The sequence below is a fragment of the Homalodisca vitripennis genome, chromosome X (genome assembly GCF_021130785.1).
Source record: "Homalodisca vitripennis isolate AUS2020 chromosome X, UT_GWSS_2.1, whole genome shotgun sequence".
In the NCBI taxonomy this organism is placed as follows: domain Eukaryota; kingdom Metazoa; phylum Arthropoda; class Insecta; order Hemiptera; family Cicadellidae; genus Homalodisca; species Homalodisca vitripennis.
Window position 1 is genome coordinate 44956724 of NC_060215.1, and position 20777 is coordinate 44977500.

The following is a 20777-nucleotide window of genomic DNA, read 5'->3' on the forward strand; positions in this document are numbered from 1 at the left end:
TATATGATTTTAGCTTCAAAAAACTGTCATTACACTCAACTGTCCAATTAAATTTTACTTTCTTTTTTCTGAGTTCATTTAATGGACTAGCTATTTTAGCATAATCTTTTATGTATTTAGGAAAATATGATACCATTCCTATAAATCGACTGACTTGTTTAACATTCTTTGGAGGTTAAAATTCCCTAATTTCAACTGTTCTTTCAGGGTCTATTTTTATTTGATTTGTACTTATTTTATGGCCTAAAAAGCTCACTTCCTTATAGGCAAACTTCACTTTACTAGGATTGACTGTTAGATTGTGATCACTTAATCTTTTAATGACTTCTTTTAAATGAATAATGTGCTCTTCCAAACTTTTAGAAAATACTATTAGGTCATCTACAAAATTCCTACAATACTAAAATTTTATAGCATGAAGGACTCTATCAAGATATGAGCTTAATAAGCCAGAATCACAATGCAGGCCGTAAGGTACCCTGTTCAACTCGTAGCTCGAAAATTGAGTAGAGAAACCTGTTAAGTGTTTACAATTTTCTTTAATCTTTATTTGATAAAAGGAATTACATAGATCCAAAACTGTAAAATAACAAGCTCCTTCCAAGTAATGATAACTTTGATGTAAATCACCAATAGGATAGTTAACCTTTTCGAGCTTTAAGTTCAACTTAGAGTAATTTATGACCATGCGAAATTTATTACTGTTTGGTTTACCAACTAAAAAGGTAGGACTAGAGTAGCTCAATAAACTAGGTCTAATAATATTTTGTCTTAATAAGTCATCTATGATTTCCTTCATAATTTTCATTTTTTGAGGGCTTAATGGGTAAATTATATAATGTATATCCTATGTATAGCTTAGTGTGTTGGAGCTAGACCTATGGTATAAGAAACTGTTAAGAGACTAAATAATTATGACATCTGAGCGTCGCAGTGCGAGCTGGATAAGCAACAAACTCCTGCTTTTCTAATATCAGCAGTGTTAGGCTATTAGTAACGGTAGAATGTACATATTTCTCAGCATTTCATTACTGATATTCCCTTCTATAGAGAAGAATATAAGTTTAGCCGGTTTATTTAAAGCGAAGATTCTCATTACGCAGGCCGAACGTCCTAAAGCTAAAAATGTCACATTCTTTCATTAAACCAATTCAAAAAATTAATGTCTTTACTATTCCAATAATATGAGGTGGTTTATAAAATTGTGTCATGCTCTCCGTATTCATTTAATGTATCATCACATTTTCATATCAGGTTTTATTGGAATATAATACTGTTAACATATAACATGTTAATAAGCTATATACTTACATTTTCTCTAAATACTACATTACTTACAGTTTGTAAACATGCTGTGTATTTTCATCACGTATATACACATGAATTTTCTAGTAACTGACACATCTAACTAAAAAATCAATGTCCAATTTAAGTAAACTACATTATTTTATTAATACGAGAAAAGGGAGTCTTATTTTTATTATATTACATATGTATTTACTAAACCTTCATATAACCAAGAATTTCATTTTATATAACAAGACAAAATGGTTTGTTAAGTTATATTTGTAAATGTAATCATAAGTTTAAAAAAATGTTTTTTAAATGGAGCGCCAATCTAATAACAAAAATTTTAATAAAACAATATAATTATGCTAATTTATCATTGTAAATAGATTAAATAACACAAAGTTTTATTTTATTTGCATTAGAGACAGAGGATTGTTAGTACAAGAATTTTATTTATTGAGATGTTTTTATTTATACTACTTTATCTTTACATCAAATAATACACTACGGTCTGGTTTGTTTATTGTAAATTTGAGGAGATTATTATAATTTATTTAGTACCTTTCCACGATACGTTGTGTAATATCTGTAGGAACGCAAAACTGTGCAATGGTTGTACTTAAATATATTCCTTCTATTCACTACAGAACTGGGGCAACAGTACACAGAAAGATTATAGACTAACATTGTACAACGAGTGATACCAGGAATGTTTCAGTTCCAAGTAAACATATTAACACAATATTGTTTCACTATACGAGTAATCGAGTACCTGGTGCGTTGTTTATGCAAACGTGCAATAAGTTATTAACAAGTATTTTCTCCACTGAAATTTACATAATGAACAACAGCAACAATTCGAGGAATTACTCACTTCATACATGTGTGCAGAGAGGAACTATAAAACAGTTTTGTCTTTTTTAATTTACTAAAACAATCTTTGTTTCTTAACGTAGAAGTTATCAACGGGGTAAATAAATACTAAATTTTGAAAATTGTAAATATATCTAAAATTATAAAAATGCATTTAAAAAGTTAGGGCTATGATCAAATAAAATTTAACAATGCAATAACACAATAATATTAGTAGTAACAATAATGTTTGGTTGCAGTATTGTAAGAATATTGAAGGGAGAAATTATTAAATTAAACAGATTTTTTATTGATTGGACAGACATTGTAATAACACCTCTGCAGCAGCAGCACCGATACGCAGCAACCTATCACAGATACTCCATCTGTACACGGAGACGCTGCCATGATAATATGTGGAAATAAAATATATATGCTATTTTAAGCATAAGTGAATTATCCTGTTCAAATGCTTGAATTAATTAATATCTAGAGGGTTTCCATAAATACCATATTATCCTTGATAAACTTGGCAGAAATGCCATCCCATCCCGGGGCCGTGTCCTTTCTAATTGTTAACAATCTCGAACAATTCCTCAGGAGTTGTAAGGAGCATACCAAATTCGGACTGAACTTATAATTAAAATATACTTCCAGGACTACATTAGCATTAATAGCACTTAATAAACGCTCCCCAACTAAAGCGAAGAATTGATTGACAGTTTTGATAATTTCTTTAATATTAACTGGAGAAGAAGCCTGGCCATGTTGACAAAAGCCTTTACCTCTGAACGGTTCCCCACTCCTGCTCCAGCCAGCAATTTCATTTATTACACTCCAAAATGTCATAACATCCCGACCAGCCTGAATAATTTGGCCTTGTTAATAGCTGCGTTTCACAGATTTTTAACGTAATATAAATAAATAAATAAATATATATATATATATATTATTCATAATTTGCTGAGCGTACTAAAACTTAATTATTATGAAATTAATTACATCACGAGTAATCCATGGCTTGATTTTTGTATTCTTTGATGAAAGTTTGAAGGAGAGTGATTGTGATTGTAAAATTTGTTGTAATGTTTGTTAAAATACACCTGAATTTCAGTTTTCTGATTGAGTTACATGTTTACTATCTTGTGCGGTTAAGTGAGCTTTAATGTTTTTGCTTTTATCCTTAATAACTGCTTTACATTTTAGATAAATTGATTTCATAAAACTGCAAAAAACTTGCAAACATTTAGAAAAATTATCGTTGAATGAAATCAGAAATATCACCTTATGAACGCCCAATGTTGTTGGTAAAAAAATTGTTATCTAGGAGCGAGTCACTTGCTAATATTCGTAGGCAAAATGTATTGCAACCTATTGAGCAGAACTCCATTAAAAAAAAAAAAAATAAAAGATTAGACATAGGACTATAGTGTGCAGGTAAGACTACGGTAGGACTATAAGAGCAATTCCCCAGAAGAAGGTCAGCAAGAAGCCGATGGCCACACTGCCTAGTAACAGCTGATTGCAGAACTGTGACAAGGGCTGGTCTAAGTAAACATTTATACCATTAACATTTTTAAAATTATAGGAGGATCTGAAACTTTTAAGACTTTCAATGTGTATTATATTATTATCGCCATTTTAAGAGGTATCAGTTGATATAGTACATTACAATGTTTTGATACAGTTTAAAGAAATACTAAGAACAAAATAAAGTACTCCTGCAACTAATAAGGTTTTGTTGCTTGCAAGAAAAGCACTCACACTTTTTGTATTTTTTTTTTCTTTTACGAAAATATCAATTTTCTGAATATCCACACAACAAGAGGTCAAATAATTGTGGGGAAGTTGACTAGTTCGTTACCAGGATCAATGCCGTATTGGATGTAATATAACACTGTCTGCAACTGGCGAGTGTTTTGCAAATATCATGAGCAAACTACAGTTTAAAATTGGAATGTATCACTGAATTTATTTATAAACAGTAAGACGCATTAATGTAGGATATCTAATAAAAAAATTTTCAGTTAGTAATAGTTAAAACACAGATTATTGGTGCAGCCGGTAGCCAATTATTGACAGCTGAACTGGTCCGGAGTTGGTCTCACTAAATGATTCTATACTGCAGTTAGCGCCTCAGCAAATAATCCTGATACAATTTCCGTGTAGAATAAGCTCCTATCCTAATTTAGGTTATTTATTTCTGTTAAAGTGAAGAACAACAAATAATTAAAAAGGAATCAGTCACTTAGGAAAGCAATATCGAGTAGCGTAAGCTGTGTGAAATGTATAGGTGTAAAATTGTACAATGCCACCTACCATCGTCAGAAAAAGAGTATTTTTGCAAAGGGATTAATTTCCAGAATATTATGGGAAAAAGATTTATCTTCAAATTGTATTCATATCTTCATAGATATAAATTAATAATGAATGAGCTTCGCAATCTACTATAACATGCCCAAATTTGGAGAAAGGGGTGATAACAATAGTATTTATGTGTCAGCACATAAAAATATGTAGAGGCCTGCAGAGTTACAGGCTAAGTAGGAGCAGCGTGTTACAAACGCAGACACATAATCGGGGCAAGCTTGCGCATGAACGAGGTAGCTTAATGTTTAAAAAAACGGCTATATTTAGTATTGATTTTTATATGACTAAGCGAACAGGTTTTATACAGTTGTAAAAAATATCCGGGGAAATCCACAAAAATAGCAAGTCCTAAAGGTTTTCCTAACATATATAATTTAACACCTAAATACAATATAAAATGATATTCATAACAATGAGTTACATTTTAATTACTGTCTTTAAATAATGGTTCCCTACACCAGTTCTCTGCCAAACCCCAACATTTTAATTCCAAGGCTTATTAAATGAATATGTTTGAAATTTAACTCACATTCCGTAGTAATGTAATACTAACCCCGACCAAAGGGTGCTTAAATATATCGTAATACACAGCATATATATTAGAAGAAATCCAATTATCTTATTTTATAAGGTTTAATACTAAGTCAAATTATTATTGTATTAATAATATTTCACTAAACTAGATAACATACTCGTATCTGATACATTTTTGATTAGTTTTTTCTCTTAAATATCAGTTAAAGGTACCTATTTCCGTTAGCATGTAGAGTCTTATAACAACCCAACCTTGTATATAGATGCAAAAAGATAATTGGATTGGTTTTAAAAAGAGCAATATTCTTCCAGAGGCCATAGACCAAGGAGAGCTCATAGCACAACAAAATTAGGTTTAGTACATAGAAGATGTTCATGGCACTAGCATAAATCCCTGTTCTATTTTAATGTTTCAAGTCAGATATTGCTCCCCAGATGCAGGTACTCTCCTTACATATAGCTCAAGACATATAGAACATATACAGCTAACTAGATTAAAGTCCGAATATTTCCAACTTTTAATAACCGATAGCCAATTTGCACCCAAATAAAAAGTTCTTCAGTGACTTGCAATGTTTAAAGGAGTAAAGGAAATTAAAGAAAATCATAATAATACATTATTATATGTAGCCTTTGAGAAGTGTCTACATAATAAGTAAAACTCGTTAGAAGTGAAGTGAAGTTATTGGTGACGTCATCGAAGTAAAGACCTTCGTTTTGACGGCCAAACCTCATGGAAAGAAGATAGCAATTCAATCCCTAGGTGCCAGAAAAGCATTAAAGGTTTAGGCGAGCACCACATCAAGATTGGGTGTGTCAGGTGTCTAGCGAATAGCTCACGGCCTCCAGGTGTTATATATGCGTGGCTTTTGGTAATGTAGCCAATCGATGCAGCGGTCCCGACAGGAGTAGTATCTACTACAAGTGCGGTGATAGCAAGTATAAAGGCGAGTAGTTGAGACATTCCGCTGGGTGTAGTCGCTGCTGGGCGCATAAACATGCGGTCCAGAAGCTCATAACTCAGAAGAAGTAATACGGGTTTAATTTATTGTTATTAGGTATTATTAATAGATTTTGGTTCTTATTAACAATGGAAGTAAAATATTATTTTGTGTTATGATTGTATAACTATATTTTTATTTTTATTTTTTAAAGTATATTTATAATTTTTTAGTGATTATTAGATTAAAGTAGATTAGTGTTAATATTAATTTAGTTAATATTTGTTAGTAACTATTTTTCATACAGGTTAAGTGTAAGAAAGGGCCATGAGGCCCTAACTTTGCTTGTTTAATTAAAGCAATTTTCATTTTCATTTTCATAACTCAGAAGAAGTAATACGGGTTCTTCAACTGAACAGCAGAGGAACAAAACAGCAAAAAATCTGCTGTACCGGTTTGTCTGTGAGCGAGGCTCTAACATTTGCTTTTCAGTAAGGAATGTCAGAACTGTCGCTCTCCGTCGTGGTCCTCGGATCCTTCTGGCACTGCTATAACAGTTTCCTTTGGGCGAGGAGTGGGGGTTTCACCTTCTTCTCCTGCTAAATCACGCCAAAAAACCTATCGTGGACATTCGTCTGACGATCTGTTCCCTTGAGAATAAAATCAGGAACGTCACCAACAGAGTAATTCGGGGTGGAGGGGAGATCTTCTGAGACTAATTTTCGAGGCCGCTAAATCCTAAAAATAACAGCCAGGTCGGCACTCCACATCCTCCACAAAAGTGGAGTTCCAACTTCCGTCGTCCAGGGTGTGGAGAAACGATCTATGATATCTCCTTCTTATCTGAATGCATGGCCTACCAGGTAACTGACACTTCTGTGAGGACTTTTGTGACCGACTTCTGAATCAATGTTTTGTACATTGCCTTGATACTCCCTATACAGTGTAAAGTGATACTAATAACACAACTGGGTATAGCTATAACTGGGTCCACCAAGTTTCGTCATTCGCAAGGACATCACTATGGTTTACGTTGTATCAGTTTTTTTGTACGCTATCATTATACTCCCTATACAGTGGAGAGAAACAGTAATAACACAACTGGGTATAGCTTGAACTGCGGCCACCAGGTTACGCCAATAGCAAGGACATGATTACAGGTATGGTTTACGATGTATCAGTGTTTTGTACACTGTCATTATACTCCCTACACATCTGAGAGTAATACTAATAACACAACTGGGTATAGCTTAAACTGCGGCGACCAGGTTACGCCAATAGCAAGGACATGATTACAGGTATGGTTTACGATGTATCAGTGTTTTTACACTGTCTTTATAATCCTTACACATCTGAGAGTAATACTAATAACACAACTGGTTATAGCTTGAACTGCGGCGACCAGGTTACGCCAATAGCAAGGACATGATTACAGGTATGGTTTACGATGTATCAGTGTTTTGTACACTGTCTTTATAATCCTTACACATCTGAGAGTAATACTAATAACACAACTGGGTATAGGTTGAACTGCGGCGACCAGGTTACGCCAATAGCAAGGACATGATTACAGGTATGGTTTACGATGTATCAGTTTTTTTTACACTGTCTTTATAATCCTTACACATCTGAGAGTAATACTAATAACACAACTGGGTATAGCTTGAACTGCGGCCACCAGGTTACGCCAATAGCAAGGACATGATTACAGGTATGGTTTACGATGTATCAGTGTTTTTACACTGTCTTTATAATCCTTACACATCTGAGAGTAATACTAATAACACAACTGGTTATAGCTTGAACTGCGGCGACCAGGTTACGCCAATAGCAAGGACATGATTACAGGTATGGTTTACGATGTATCAGTGTTTTTACACTGTCTTTATAATCCTTACACATCTGAGAGTAATACTAATAACACAACTGGGTATAGCTTGAACTGCGGCGACCAGGTTTACGCCAATAGCAAGGACATGATTACAGGTATGGTTTACGATGTATCAGTGTTTTTACACTGTCTTTATAATCCTTACACATCTGAGAGTAATACTAATAACACAACTGGGTATAGCTTGAACTGCGGCCACCAGGTTTACGCCAATAGCAAGGACATGATTACAGGTATGGTTTACGATGTATCAGTGTTTTGTACACTGTCTTTATAATCCTTACACATCTGAGAGTAATACTAATAACACAACTGGGTATAGGTTGAACTGCGGCGACCAGGTTACGCCAATAGCAAGGACATGATTACAGGTATGGTTTACGATGTATCAGTGTTTTTACACTGTCTTTATAATCCTTACACATCTGAGAGTAATACTAATAACACAACTGGGTATAGCTTGAACTGCGGCGACCAGGTTACGCCAATAGCAAGGACATGATTACAGGTATGGTTTACGATGTATCAGTGTTTTTACACTGTCTTTATAATCCTTACACATCTGAGAGTAATACTAATAACACAACTGGGTATAGCTTGAACTGCGGCCACCAGGTTACGCCAATAGCAAGGACATGATTACAGGTATGGTTTACGATGTATCAGTGTTTTGTACACTGTCTTTATAATCCTTACACATCTGAGAGTAATACTAATAACACAACTGGGTATAGGTTGAACTGCGGCGACCAGGTTACGCCAATAGCAAGGACATGATTACAGGTATGGTTTACGATGTATCAGTGTTTTTTACACTGTCTTTATAATCCTTACACATCTGAGAGTAATACTAATAACACAACTGGGTATAGTTATAACTGCCATCACCTGGTTCCACCATTAGTAGGGACATCGCTATGCTTTACGATGTACCAGTTTTTTGTTTATTGTGCATTCTGTTTATACTCGGTATACGGCTCCTAATATAATGTCTACACGAACGCGCTAAACTACGGCAGAGCAACGAGTTTGGTGACGGAGACAATTCACCAACGTTACCACGTCGAGGGATTTTAATCTTTTAGTACTTATTTTTAATACTTTGTTTTTAAAAACATTTTAAAAAGGATAAACAAACACAAATTCACTAATAAATTTTTATAATTAATAACATTTGACTTCTTATATAAAGTGAACTTTTTATCACTGAATATTGTCGTGGAATCACTATCAACCTATACGATAAATTTCCCTTAACAGCATTGGGTCTTACCTCATAATTCAAATTTATTTTATAAATCTTGAACAGCATCATGTTAGATGTTATCAGCAAAAACTTATATACAAAATACTACCTACTTAAAAACTGTATCATTCGTATAAATTGAATATACAGAACGTTATTTAAATGTAAATTTTCTTTATTTGTAGCTTAAAATGTAATAGCTGTATATAAATAGGTAGTTACTATCATATAAACTACCTTATTCAATCAAGATTGATAATAAATGTTTATGAAGTATTAACACTGGCTTTATCGATCATATATATGGTTCGACGGATAACTGCATTCCTTATTGCAGACCAGACGAAAGGCATTCCAGCGCAGGCATTCCTTTATCACAATTCCATTGTTTCATAGTCATCACTTTAATTTCACGATTATGAAGTATGATTTAAATAATTTCATATTATTTTACGGTTAATTTGTACATGTCGACTGTAACCTATGTATATAGTACATTCTTATTAAAGAAAATGATATATTTAAATCACATAATTTTCTTTTATAAAATCTGCCCTCGTTTATTTATATTTGCACAACATTAATACTAGTTTTCTAATGTGTGGACACTAATATCTGTGAATGTCCAGATTAGTTTCGCTGAGGGCAGCGTCTGAAAACTGAAATTTTCAATGACTTTTCTCCTGGAATCTGGATTCCACGTACGTATGAGGAGATTAAAATAAGTCCTTAAATAATACTTTCTAACGAACTATGCATCGTTTCATCGTAAAATATACTTCCAGTACAAATGAAGTCTTTCTTGGGTACTGTATATATGAAAATCTTTGAGACTTCAGCCCTAAAGTGTCATAATGTATAATATTTTGATGTCAAGGTCCTGACTAACAACTTAACTAAACTTTAAAATTATTATACATCTTGAGAGTTCTTTATCAAATATACCAATGCATTTGGCAAACGTTCATTATGTAGAGCATTGCGAGCAATCTTGTATATAAAAAGTAAGAATTTGTATTATATTTATGTAAAACTTAATGATCAACAAATGTATAGTGTCTGACTCCCAGTAACTTTATGGCGCATTTAGCATAATATTATTTTATTTTACTTTAAATACAGTAGAAGTCACATTCAGTAGTTTCACATATTAAACACGTATTTACTAATGAAGTTTAGTAATATCGAATAATTTCAAATTATTCCTACATAGTGTTAGTATTTCAATAATTGCCAAATCAATAGCCTACTTGTGAAGATGTTATCAATATAAAAATTCATATATTCTACGCTAATATCTAAACAAGTTCTACAACACTTATGGCAACAACTATCTCTCGTGGTACACCTTGATCCTCCCGTTACACAACTACAAGTTTTAAATGTTGCCGTTTCACACGTAATTGAAAAACCTAGTGACAAATCTGCGGTGTTTACCTGGCACGTTTTGATAGAACCTCGAAAAGTGATCATGATTTCGTCAACATATGTATTCATTGAGACCTGCCGTACGTATGTTATGTACCAAATAGACGAAACGCAAGGGGTTGGATACCGCTGAGGTCCTAGTAATGAATACTCGATTTGCAAAGTTTACTTACATATATGTTTAATTGTGGAAAATAATCATAAAAGATAAAAAATAAAACTTCTAGATGTAAAAATTAAAAAAATGTATTGCCTATTGCTTGGAATGTTCTATGGGAATTTTGCATACAAACTTAATAATTATTAAAAACTTTAAAACTGACTTCCCTTCACGTTGATGTCGCTTCACGAGCGCGGACGTTAGCAAATTGGCTTGACATTGCAGCTGTAGTCAGAAAAAGTGAAGATTTTTAGATTAAAAGTTGTACTTATAGTTAAAATCAAACTCAGAGACTCGAATTTGAAATCAGAGACTCAGTTTAACTTATCTAAATCAAAATTATGACGTTATTAGCTATTTATCGAGACAACGATATTCAAGACAACGTGGTCTCGTCAGAAAGACACCACCACACTATTATCAGTATTAATCTGCCAAATAAAACATCAACTAAGGTAAGTTACTTTACTATTTACAACTTTAATTTATATTAAATTCAAAACTAGATGTCTCGCACGAAAGAGCTAATTTACGTATAATACGAAAATATAAATATTACTTACGGACATGGCACGCGATAAGTTGCTGGGCAGCAGGAACAGCAGCTACAAAGTTCACGAGAGAAAAAATTAATACGCGTGCCAGTTAGGTTATTAATCCGCCAATACTTTAGTTCCAAAAACATCGGATGTAACTTATATTAACCAGTAACGAGTAACAGGGTTGCGATAATATGTATTATATAAATACAACTAAATAACGGCACAGTTATATTGTAGGTTTTCTTTCATGCCTGCAACAAGTAACAATGAACTCCAATATTTTAGCTGAATTAGGAGGTTACTTATATAATGAATGTTAGTTTAGTGTATTTGTAGAATTTGCAAACCGAGAAATATAACATATTTTCGAGAAGGTTACAGGATAAACATTTAATTGAAAATTATGTTTACAATACATTCATACACTGATTATTTGTTTCTAATAGTAAATAATCAGGAAATCGGTCATGTTCACGAAATGAAAGGTCTAAACCTTGTTATCCAGAAACGCAGTTTAATTGGAATATTGATATGAAAAAAGCTATTTAATACTTTAGCATGCATAACATAAAATCCTGTCAGTGTACCTTAACATTTAATAAACATGTACGCTGTCACTTGTATTGAATATTTTTATTTTCATATATGTTGCATGTTTCCTTCTTTTACTTTAAGCTCATAATAACATAGGTCAGTATTTTTCCGGACATTTGCCATCGTTCAGTGATAAAAAAATCACTAACACTACGATATAAAATGTCCAGAAAAATCCTGTTTCCTTCAAAATCCTTCCTTCGTCACAATCAAACTTCAAATAAAGGACATAGATCAGGTTTATTATACCACAAACTTTCATACAGTTCACATTAAAATTTCTAAAGATACAATGAAAAAGGAAACACGTTACATTTTCGACTTCCTTCTCATATCAACTCAACACTACAATAGTGTAAATAGGTAAAATAATTTATAAAACATTCAAACTGGATTTGTGATGAATCAAACAATAAGAACCTGTAATTAGTTACTCGGGCATTTTAAGTACAATATATAATTTTACTAAGAAATTTTTAAAATTAAGTAGTATGTAAAACCTAATTTTAATTTACAGTTATACCAATATGTCCAGTAGTTTGTATATTAAGTCATATTGTTTAATTAAATAATTTTAAACAAGGTAGAGAATAATTAATTATTCACTCACGATACTAGTATAAACTATTGCATATACACAAACAAGCTACAGCATTATCAGTTCATAGAAATATATGATCTTCTACATAGAACAAACCACACTGCAACAATATTGGTGTACTAGACACTTTGGATAGTTGTCATAAACTAGTTGCTACTGGTAATCAAACCACTTAGAGATTAAAACTAAAACATTGTATGTATAGGGCCGTGTCCAAAGTAACATGATTACGGATCCAGCAGGAAGAGGGTGGGTGAACAAATGCATACATGCAGGGCGGCATGTTCATGCAGGTGCGTCCCTAGTTCAAGAGGCTTATCTGTTGCTTATCCCTTATCATCGTTCTAGCTACTTGACTTATGTATGGCCCTCGCCCCTTCTCTCACATCCCAACCGATAAATGTAGTAACAAATAAAACGCAAACAAATCTTATGCCTCCCGAAGATCCCTATCTTATAAACAAGATAAAAAGATACTTGTAACTCATGAAAAAGCCAAGATTAATTATTTTACTTTCCAAAACGAGACCGACACAGTCTGTGTTTTAAGGGATTTCCTATTAAACAATTTTAGATTCCTTATATTAGTTTTTGAAATTTAAAATCGACTATGATTCCGTGGTTCGAATTCAAGATGTGTGTGTGGTTGAAACTTAAATGGAATACTGTTGTTATTTATCTTAACACTGCATACTAAGCTTATCGAGAAGGAGATCACGTTTTTAGATGTTTGTAACGTGTACCAATTCAGGTGCGTAAAGCTGCTTTTTACCTAAGATATACCAAATAGTCGGCTAATATTGAAACAAGATGAATGTTTGTAACGTTTTAAACTCTTTTTTAGAACCTCGAACTTTTTAAATTGAGTAATAATAAGGAATGTTCAATTATATTTTATGACATATGTTTCAATTATATATATTTATATAAATAAATTTCCAAGTAGTTTTCTTCTCGGTATCCACATGAAAATTTTAATTACTATAACTTACCTCTAAAAAGCATTTCATTAATGGACTAAAAATTATCAGTGTGTTATTTACTATTTATTTATATTTTGTAATATTGAAGAGATAAACTTTACTCTTCACACAAATTATTATTAAACTAAAAGTGTGTGTACAAAAATTAAGAACAGTAATTTATACAACTGCTGCATCACGTATCCAGATGAGTTACGGATGTTAGTAAAGGTCTCTGCAAGCGTGGTTAATGTGAGGTAACATGTATGTAAACATCCGTTTATAATCAGTGTGAGAAATGCAAGCGCTGTAAATGACACACGCGCAGTTCATGGGAATAGCAAGAAAACTGACTTTTATGCTGCAGAAAACAGCTGTCTTTTATTTTTGACCATAATACATATTTTTATGGTTACATGTGTTGTTAATTTTCTATTATAATTTATTGTATCCTAATAATACATTTAAATTCTTATAGCTGAGAATTATTAGTTTAATGTTAGTGTTAATGGTGATCCGTTAAATTCTGAGTGAGACGGAAATATGCTGATCTATAAATTTTAAAAGGAAAGTGATTAATGTTTCACAATCAACATTTTGTTAGGTATTTCATTTTGATATAATCAAAGCACCATCCTCATCTAATCTTACTCCTTGATAATGAATAGTTCAACTTATTTTCAGTATTTACACCAGTTTTATAAAGTATTCAATAAAGTATGAGTAGGATTTTTTCCTTTTTTATGATCACCTTAATGTGTGTATGTAACCCGATTCACTCTAATTGAGCCGCTTTACTATATCAGATAACGAAACATTATTATTATTTATATTATTATAAATAACTATTATTTTTATAACAGCATCACTGTAATACTCTAATGCTATAATCATACTTAATTGGTTATCTGACATCATAATGTTGTCTTAGTATATAAAATACCTAATTATAGCGAATATGATATATTTCACTTGAGGTCACCGGGCGTGTGTCTACACCCTTCCCTTGAGTTGGTAGTTGAGTTATTTTTGTCGTTAATGCTTTAGTCATAGTTTATATTTTCACAATACATTCATATGTATTTTTAAAATAAAATACTTCAATTACAGTATTTCAATATTAATTTTAAACAGTTTTTTATTATTTTGAAGGATAATTTTTTCTTTATTTCTCCATTATTATACTCACATTCTTTGGTTTTATCTTTTTGGAAAGCGTAATATATTACATATTTACCTCCTTTATAACGGATTAGGTTTGTATTTATTCTTTATTTTAATTTATCCAACAGCTCTCCCTGTAATAAGTACTTGTCTGTTGGGGCGGCTGGTTGTGGTGTGATTTGTAACGCACAGTCTTATTTTTTTAATTTCTTAGTTTCTTTTAATATTTTTAAACAATATTTTAAAGTATTTTGACATTTCGTATGGTGTACTTATAGGTTGATTTTATTTGTTGTTGTTATTTCACATAAAATATTACAAACATACATAATTATTGTATCATAAATTTATATTCCCATTTTAAGATTTTGATTATTATGATTGTTGTATATGGGTTTATTTTTTCTTAATGCACCGCAACAAACTTTATAAATAAAAGAATAAGTTTTAACAACTGAAGCCTTCGTTAACGTACATGTCATAATGAAAGACACAGAAACTAAATCCACAATATACTTTGACAAATTATTTGGTCTTTGTATTCTAATTAAGTTAGTGATAAAATTTATTTTGATATATAAGTTGAAAAGTAGTAAATAGAACAAATGTAATGATTCTTTTCGTTAAGGAAAGTTCTGTAAAAAGGACTTAAAGAGTGTGAACTCTGTAGTTCAATATACAATTCTGCACTCATGATAATTAAAAACGTTATAATATTTTCCTAGTAATGACAGTTTTATAAGAGAACATTTTCCAATAATTGTTAAAAACTATTTGTACAGAATATTGGGGCTTATAGAAAACCATTTTTTATATTCTTTCTTTATTACTACAAAATATGAGTATGCATGAAAGGAAAATAATTTATTAATATCCCAGTTTAATAAACATATTGTAACAAAAGTAATAAGTAAAAGTACTAAAAAGACCTACAGTAATTTAGGATTTAGTTAAAATTCGCAATGCGGTATTCAGTATAAACTAAGGTAAATCCATTTAAAATTATAACAACTACCCGATGAACAAGAGCCTATAAGGAAAGGTATATAATGTTATATATTTGAAGTTTACAATTTTTATTTTATAAATATATTTCATTTTTTTGCGTACTTTAAAAAAGCTGCATAATGAAAAACAGTATGTACCTTTTATGTTTCACGTTTTCAAATTTAAATAATGAAAATAAAATTATATGGTCAAGCGATTTAAAAGAATTTTAAAATATTTAATAATTCCAGCAGGTCTCACTTAAAACTCGTAGTAATTTATGTCTGTCTATTCCTCGTTCGCTTTTGGATTCAAAAGCTAACTTTTAGTCCTCAGTTGAAATAATATTATTTAGAATTACGAGAATAATAAATAACTAATGTCTTATAAATGTTATGTTTTATTATCACTATAAAATATACCTATAAATACAGTATAGTATTTGTGAACGGATGCAAAACTTTTTACTGTTCAAATTTAGATAAACTCTATGAAAAATATTTCAGCCAAAACTGAGTAAATTTGATGACTATGTAGTTTTAAAAGTTTTCACGTAAACATATCGTATTTGGTGATATTTGTATATCATTGTGAGGTATAAGTTATTCCGTTCTGTATGTCTACCTTGTATTAACTTTAAACCACTATTTTATTATTATGTATTATTATAGGCACGTTTAGCTTCTAGTCCAAATAACACTGTATCGGAAAAAATAATAATAAGAAGAACGTAAAGTAGTCCATAAGGATATAAGATGCCACTTGTAATAAATCCTAACCTTTTCGAAATCTATTGTAACTACTAACCGAGCTAAATAATGTTAGACATTTTTCAAATGAACTATTTTTTTACATGTGTTGTTATGAATACATTTGTTTGTAATGAGATTTATCGTACATCATAATTTATTTCATTCTCGTGTCAATTATTATGTTCAAACTATTCAGTCATTTTGAATAAGTGAATGATTCTATGCCAAATGGTAAAACAAAATCTTTAAACGTTGTTGTATAAAATGATAAGATTCCATGTTACATAATATACAAAATTTACTATGCAAAAGTTTCTATATGTTTGTTTGTGTTTACTTTTTGGATAAATATATTTATAAAATTTATTTAAATTTAATAATAATATCTTTATTCGGCCAGGTTTTGTATCTGAGAGTTCATCGTATAATTTTGAGGAATGAAAAAGTAATAATGATTTATTTAAGTAAAGAACTATTTAAGATATTTTAATGTAAATAGTCATTTGCAACTATATTAAATGAAAAAATATCGTATTTTTAATTTTGAGACACTTTTAACATTTCCCCAATACTTTGTACATCTATTGTAAGTTTGTACCGAAGTTTATACTTTTTAGTAATTTACACCTATATATTGTAGTTAAACATTTTAGACACAATATTCATTTTTTAAGTACTTTTCTTTTCTAAACCTTAACTCTATAGGTCAAATGACTGGAATTTGTTAATACTTATTATTTTAATAACATTATTAAGTTACATTCATACACAATTCTGGCTCTTGATTCCACATGTTTTAAGGAGTCTTCTTATAAATGTTTCTTTTACTAGGGAATGCATTTATAGCATTTAAATCTATCTTTCTAATTTATTTCTTTGTTATTAGATATTTATTCACTAAAAACCACGAAATTAGTTCATTGTTGAAACATTTTACGGAATTACGATATAACTCAATATAAGTTGAAGCAATTTATGAACCTATAACTATGGTTAAATGTTTTATTTACTTACAAGTCAAATAATGTTTCGTTGGTCGAAAGATAATTTATGAATTATTATGCATTTCTGTAATTTAAAATATTAAAAATATTGTATATTAGTATTTATATAATAGAACCCAACTAAAATGTAATATTCTAAGGTATAAGGAAAGAAAGGTTGTACAAAAATAATCAGAAATAGACTGCCATTAACAACGGCTACTAACCAACAATTGTGGAGATCTTAACAAATCTGTTTGCCCCAAGTACAGTGAGTTCCGGATATCTTTAATATTTACATGTCATAAAAAGGTAGTTAGATACAGTTGTTTTGTTTGCTCTGAGTAACTTTTTAAAGTAATCAGCAACGGTTAACTTTATACTTTTAGATAACCCACAGACTAGAGCGTTGTACCATAGTTCTTTTGAACATTCAGATTGAAAATAAATTTTTAAGTACATAAAAACTAATTAAATATTCTTCTACCATAACATTTGAACTCGCTGCGTGTGCAATCTTTTGAATAACAGGGCTTTGGAGTGAGCGAAGAGAACTCTTAAACGTAACAGGTCATAACACTTTTTGTGTGTGCTTGTACATGCACCATCAAGGGCCATTTAAATTAAAATTCTTATATAAATTATTCCAGTAAAATATAACTAACACAAACATAGGTAAAAGGATATCATTACAAATTAGCAAAAAGAGTAAACAAATATGGAAAATCCCAAAAGTGCTCATTTGAATCGTTGTAAATTAATCCTATAATTTTCAACTAAGCACCCACGCATCCGTAACTGCTGAAAACAGCTGGCCCTTGTGGTTGGAACCTATTAGAGAAGTTTTTATCTGTTTGTGCTCTGACCCAAGTTCACCTGATTCTCTGAGATACAATACAACAAATAAAACTTAAAGAACTTTACTACATTAGTCCCAGAATCAACATGAAATTAAACTAGTGAATAACTAAAGTGAATTTATAAAATATTAGAAAATTTACAAGTGACAACAAAAGGGGAATGTTTATATATGATTTCATGTGGGTTGTATATTGATCTCACGGCGTAAAAAATAAAAACTATCTGGTATGCCCGCGCACTATGTGCTGTGTACGCATTGTACATAGCAAACGATTTGCTCACGAGTTATTTTACACGATTTAAATAAATTTACTAAATTTAAAAAATAAAGAATATAATATCTAAAATGAGTTACTCGTCATTAAGCTAGGATAGATACTCCTTTATACCACGTTATTTACACTAATTTTTTTTTAAATTCAGTACTATTTTTTGGATAGTGATTTCAAAATTAAATAATTATATTCTTCTCATATAACCTACGCGCATACATTAGGAAATTTTTCATAACATCTAACTAAAAAATTTTTTTAAACCTTGCAAGGATAAAAACTGTTTGTAAATAGGCTATATAAGTTTACGCGGCAAATATTATAATTAAATGACATGTACCCAATTTTAATCTTAGGATCACAATGAAAATTTTAACCGTTAAATACTGAGGTATATAACACTCATATAACTTTAGTGTTGTTAAATATCGCAGTAGGTCAGTTGATTAAAATATCGAATATAAAATGTTTTTGTTTCTAATATAGTTATTTCTGTATGAGGAGTGCAGGAAAAACTACCCTTAAAAATGATATTATTTTTTAAATCGCTAAACATATTTTTAACGATATTTTGATATATGTTATTTTGTTTTGGTTATATTGTAATTTTCCATTAACAGAGTGCTTTCTCGCTTGAACATATATATTTTCAATACATTTTGAGCGCTGGTGTACCGATTTCCTCTTTAATTTCCAAACCAAAAAACATGGAATTATATATGTAAAAAGTTAAAAATTCAAATACAATGGTGATGAACACGTTAAAGTTACAGATCCAAAATCAAAGTTCAACATTAAAACCGAATACATGCATAACCACACTAACACAACGTCACGACACAACACAGATCTCAGCATACTACTAAAACATACATACGCATCACAACGTTGAGACTGAGCACTGAGTTGTCCCTCGTCGTGAGCGGTTGTCCCAACAAACCAGATAGATGGGTAGAGGTAGGGATGATTGAAAAATGATTTGGGCTTAATGTGTACTCCTATAATTATTTGTTCTGAGTCTCGATTTAATTTGTTAATTAGTTTTGAATAGTTGAAATTTCATATTTATAAATAGTTTTTTTAAATTTGGTCAGTTTTCTTATATACGAGTGGAGTCAGGATTTATGAGTCTATTAACACGGCCGTGTTAATGTAGAAAAAAACATTAGAAATCTGCAAAACCTCAGCATAATAAGAGGATTATTCCGGAAGATAAGAATTCTCTCTACAGTATATTTATTTTTCACACAAATTACAAAAAGCTCTGTGTGTATGCAAAGCAAAATTCAAACGAATTTCCAGCGACGTTTAAAATTTGGCATGACACTCAAACTCTACAAGCCCTACTTGGGCACTCAAAATCGATTCATCAGGAGTCACTCTACAGGCCAAGATGCCGCCAAGGAGGTTGCCATGTCCCAGAGAAAGCGGGGATCCAGGCAAGCTGCACTCTTTGCCCCTTCCACTTGCTGAGCTTATTACCAATCTTTGCATCTCAGGACAGTAAATTTGGATTTTCAAAGCAATGCAGTTTTCGGTGCCTTAACGACGGGTGTCCTACTAGCAAGTTGTCAAGGAAACATCCATAGATATAGTTTTATATATAATTTATTTTCACTAAGATAACAAACGCTAGCGATCAAACTCTCTCCCCAGGCCCCTCGATAGACTTCTGCACTAATATAATATTCTCAATGTGGTTAGTATAAATTATTAAATTAAATTTAGAAGTTTCAGTAACGAATCAATGCCTCGTCTATGTATTTATTGTTGGTTATTGGATTAAAGTAATATAAGATTTTCCAATTAATAGAAAACTTTAACATTGCTAACAGATGAAGTAATTAATCCTTATGAGCATTTCAATTAAAATTTCTAATAGTTGATAATATGACTGTTTTCATTGAATTAATTGTATTGAATTAACTGTAATAAGTTTTGTTGAGAGTATACTCTCAGTCATCGTTTATTTAATTCAGTAACCTCTACAAATCCGTATTGTACTTTAGCGGATTCCTTCTGCAGGCCTTATATTATTTAGCCAATTTTATCATAATACAAACTATACTTACATCTTCCAACCAAAGGCCTCGTACTCATATGTATAAAATGAAACCTCGTTATTCATCTATCTGTGTATCAACAGGTATACAGATATCATTGTACACCAACTTACACCAGATGTAATGGTGATGAGGTAAAATTATTAATAGAGTGCTAATTAGTTAAATTTTGTTTAAAATTACCACAACGTAAATTGTTACAGGAGAAGTTTGCTATATCAAAATGACAGCGATATGTATTATATGACTGTATACTTACTTGCACTATAACATTGTCCTGAGAA

General features: G+C 31.2%; 1 protein-coding gene across 1 annotated transcript in view; it reads right to left on the reverse strand.

The window, feature by feature from the left end:
- The window catches only part of LOC124369432, a 72141-nt gene that overhangs the window by 51320 nt on the left and 44 nt on the right, over positions 1-20777 (reverse strand). Inside the window, exon 1 of the mRNA XM_046827437.1 lies at positions 20753-20777. This exon is cut by the window's right edge and continues 44 nt beyond it. Within this exon, the coding sequence (XP_046683393.1) occupies positions 20753-20777 (25 nt within the window). The remainder of the gene's footprint in view (positions 1-20752) is intronic.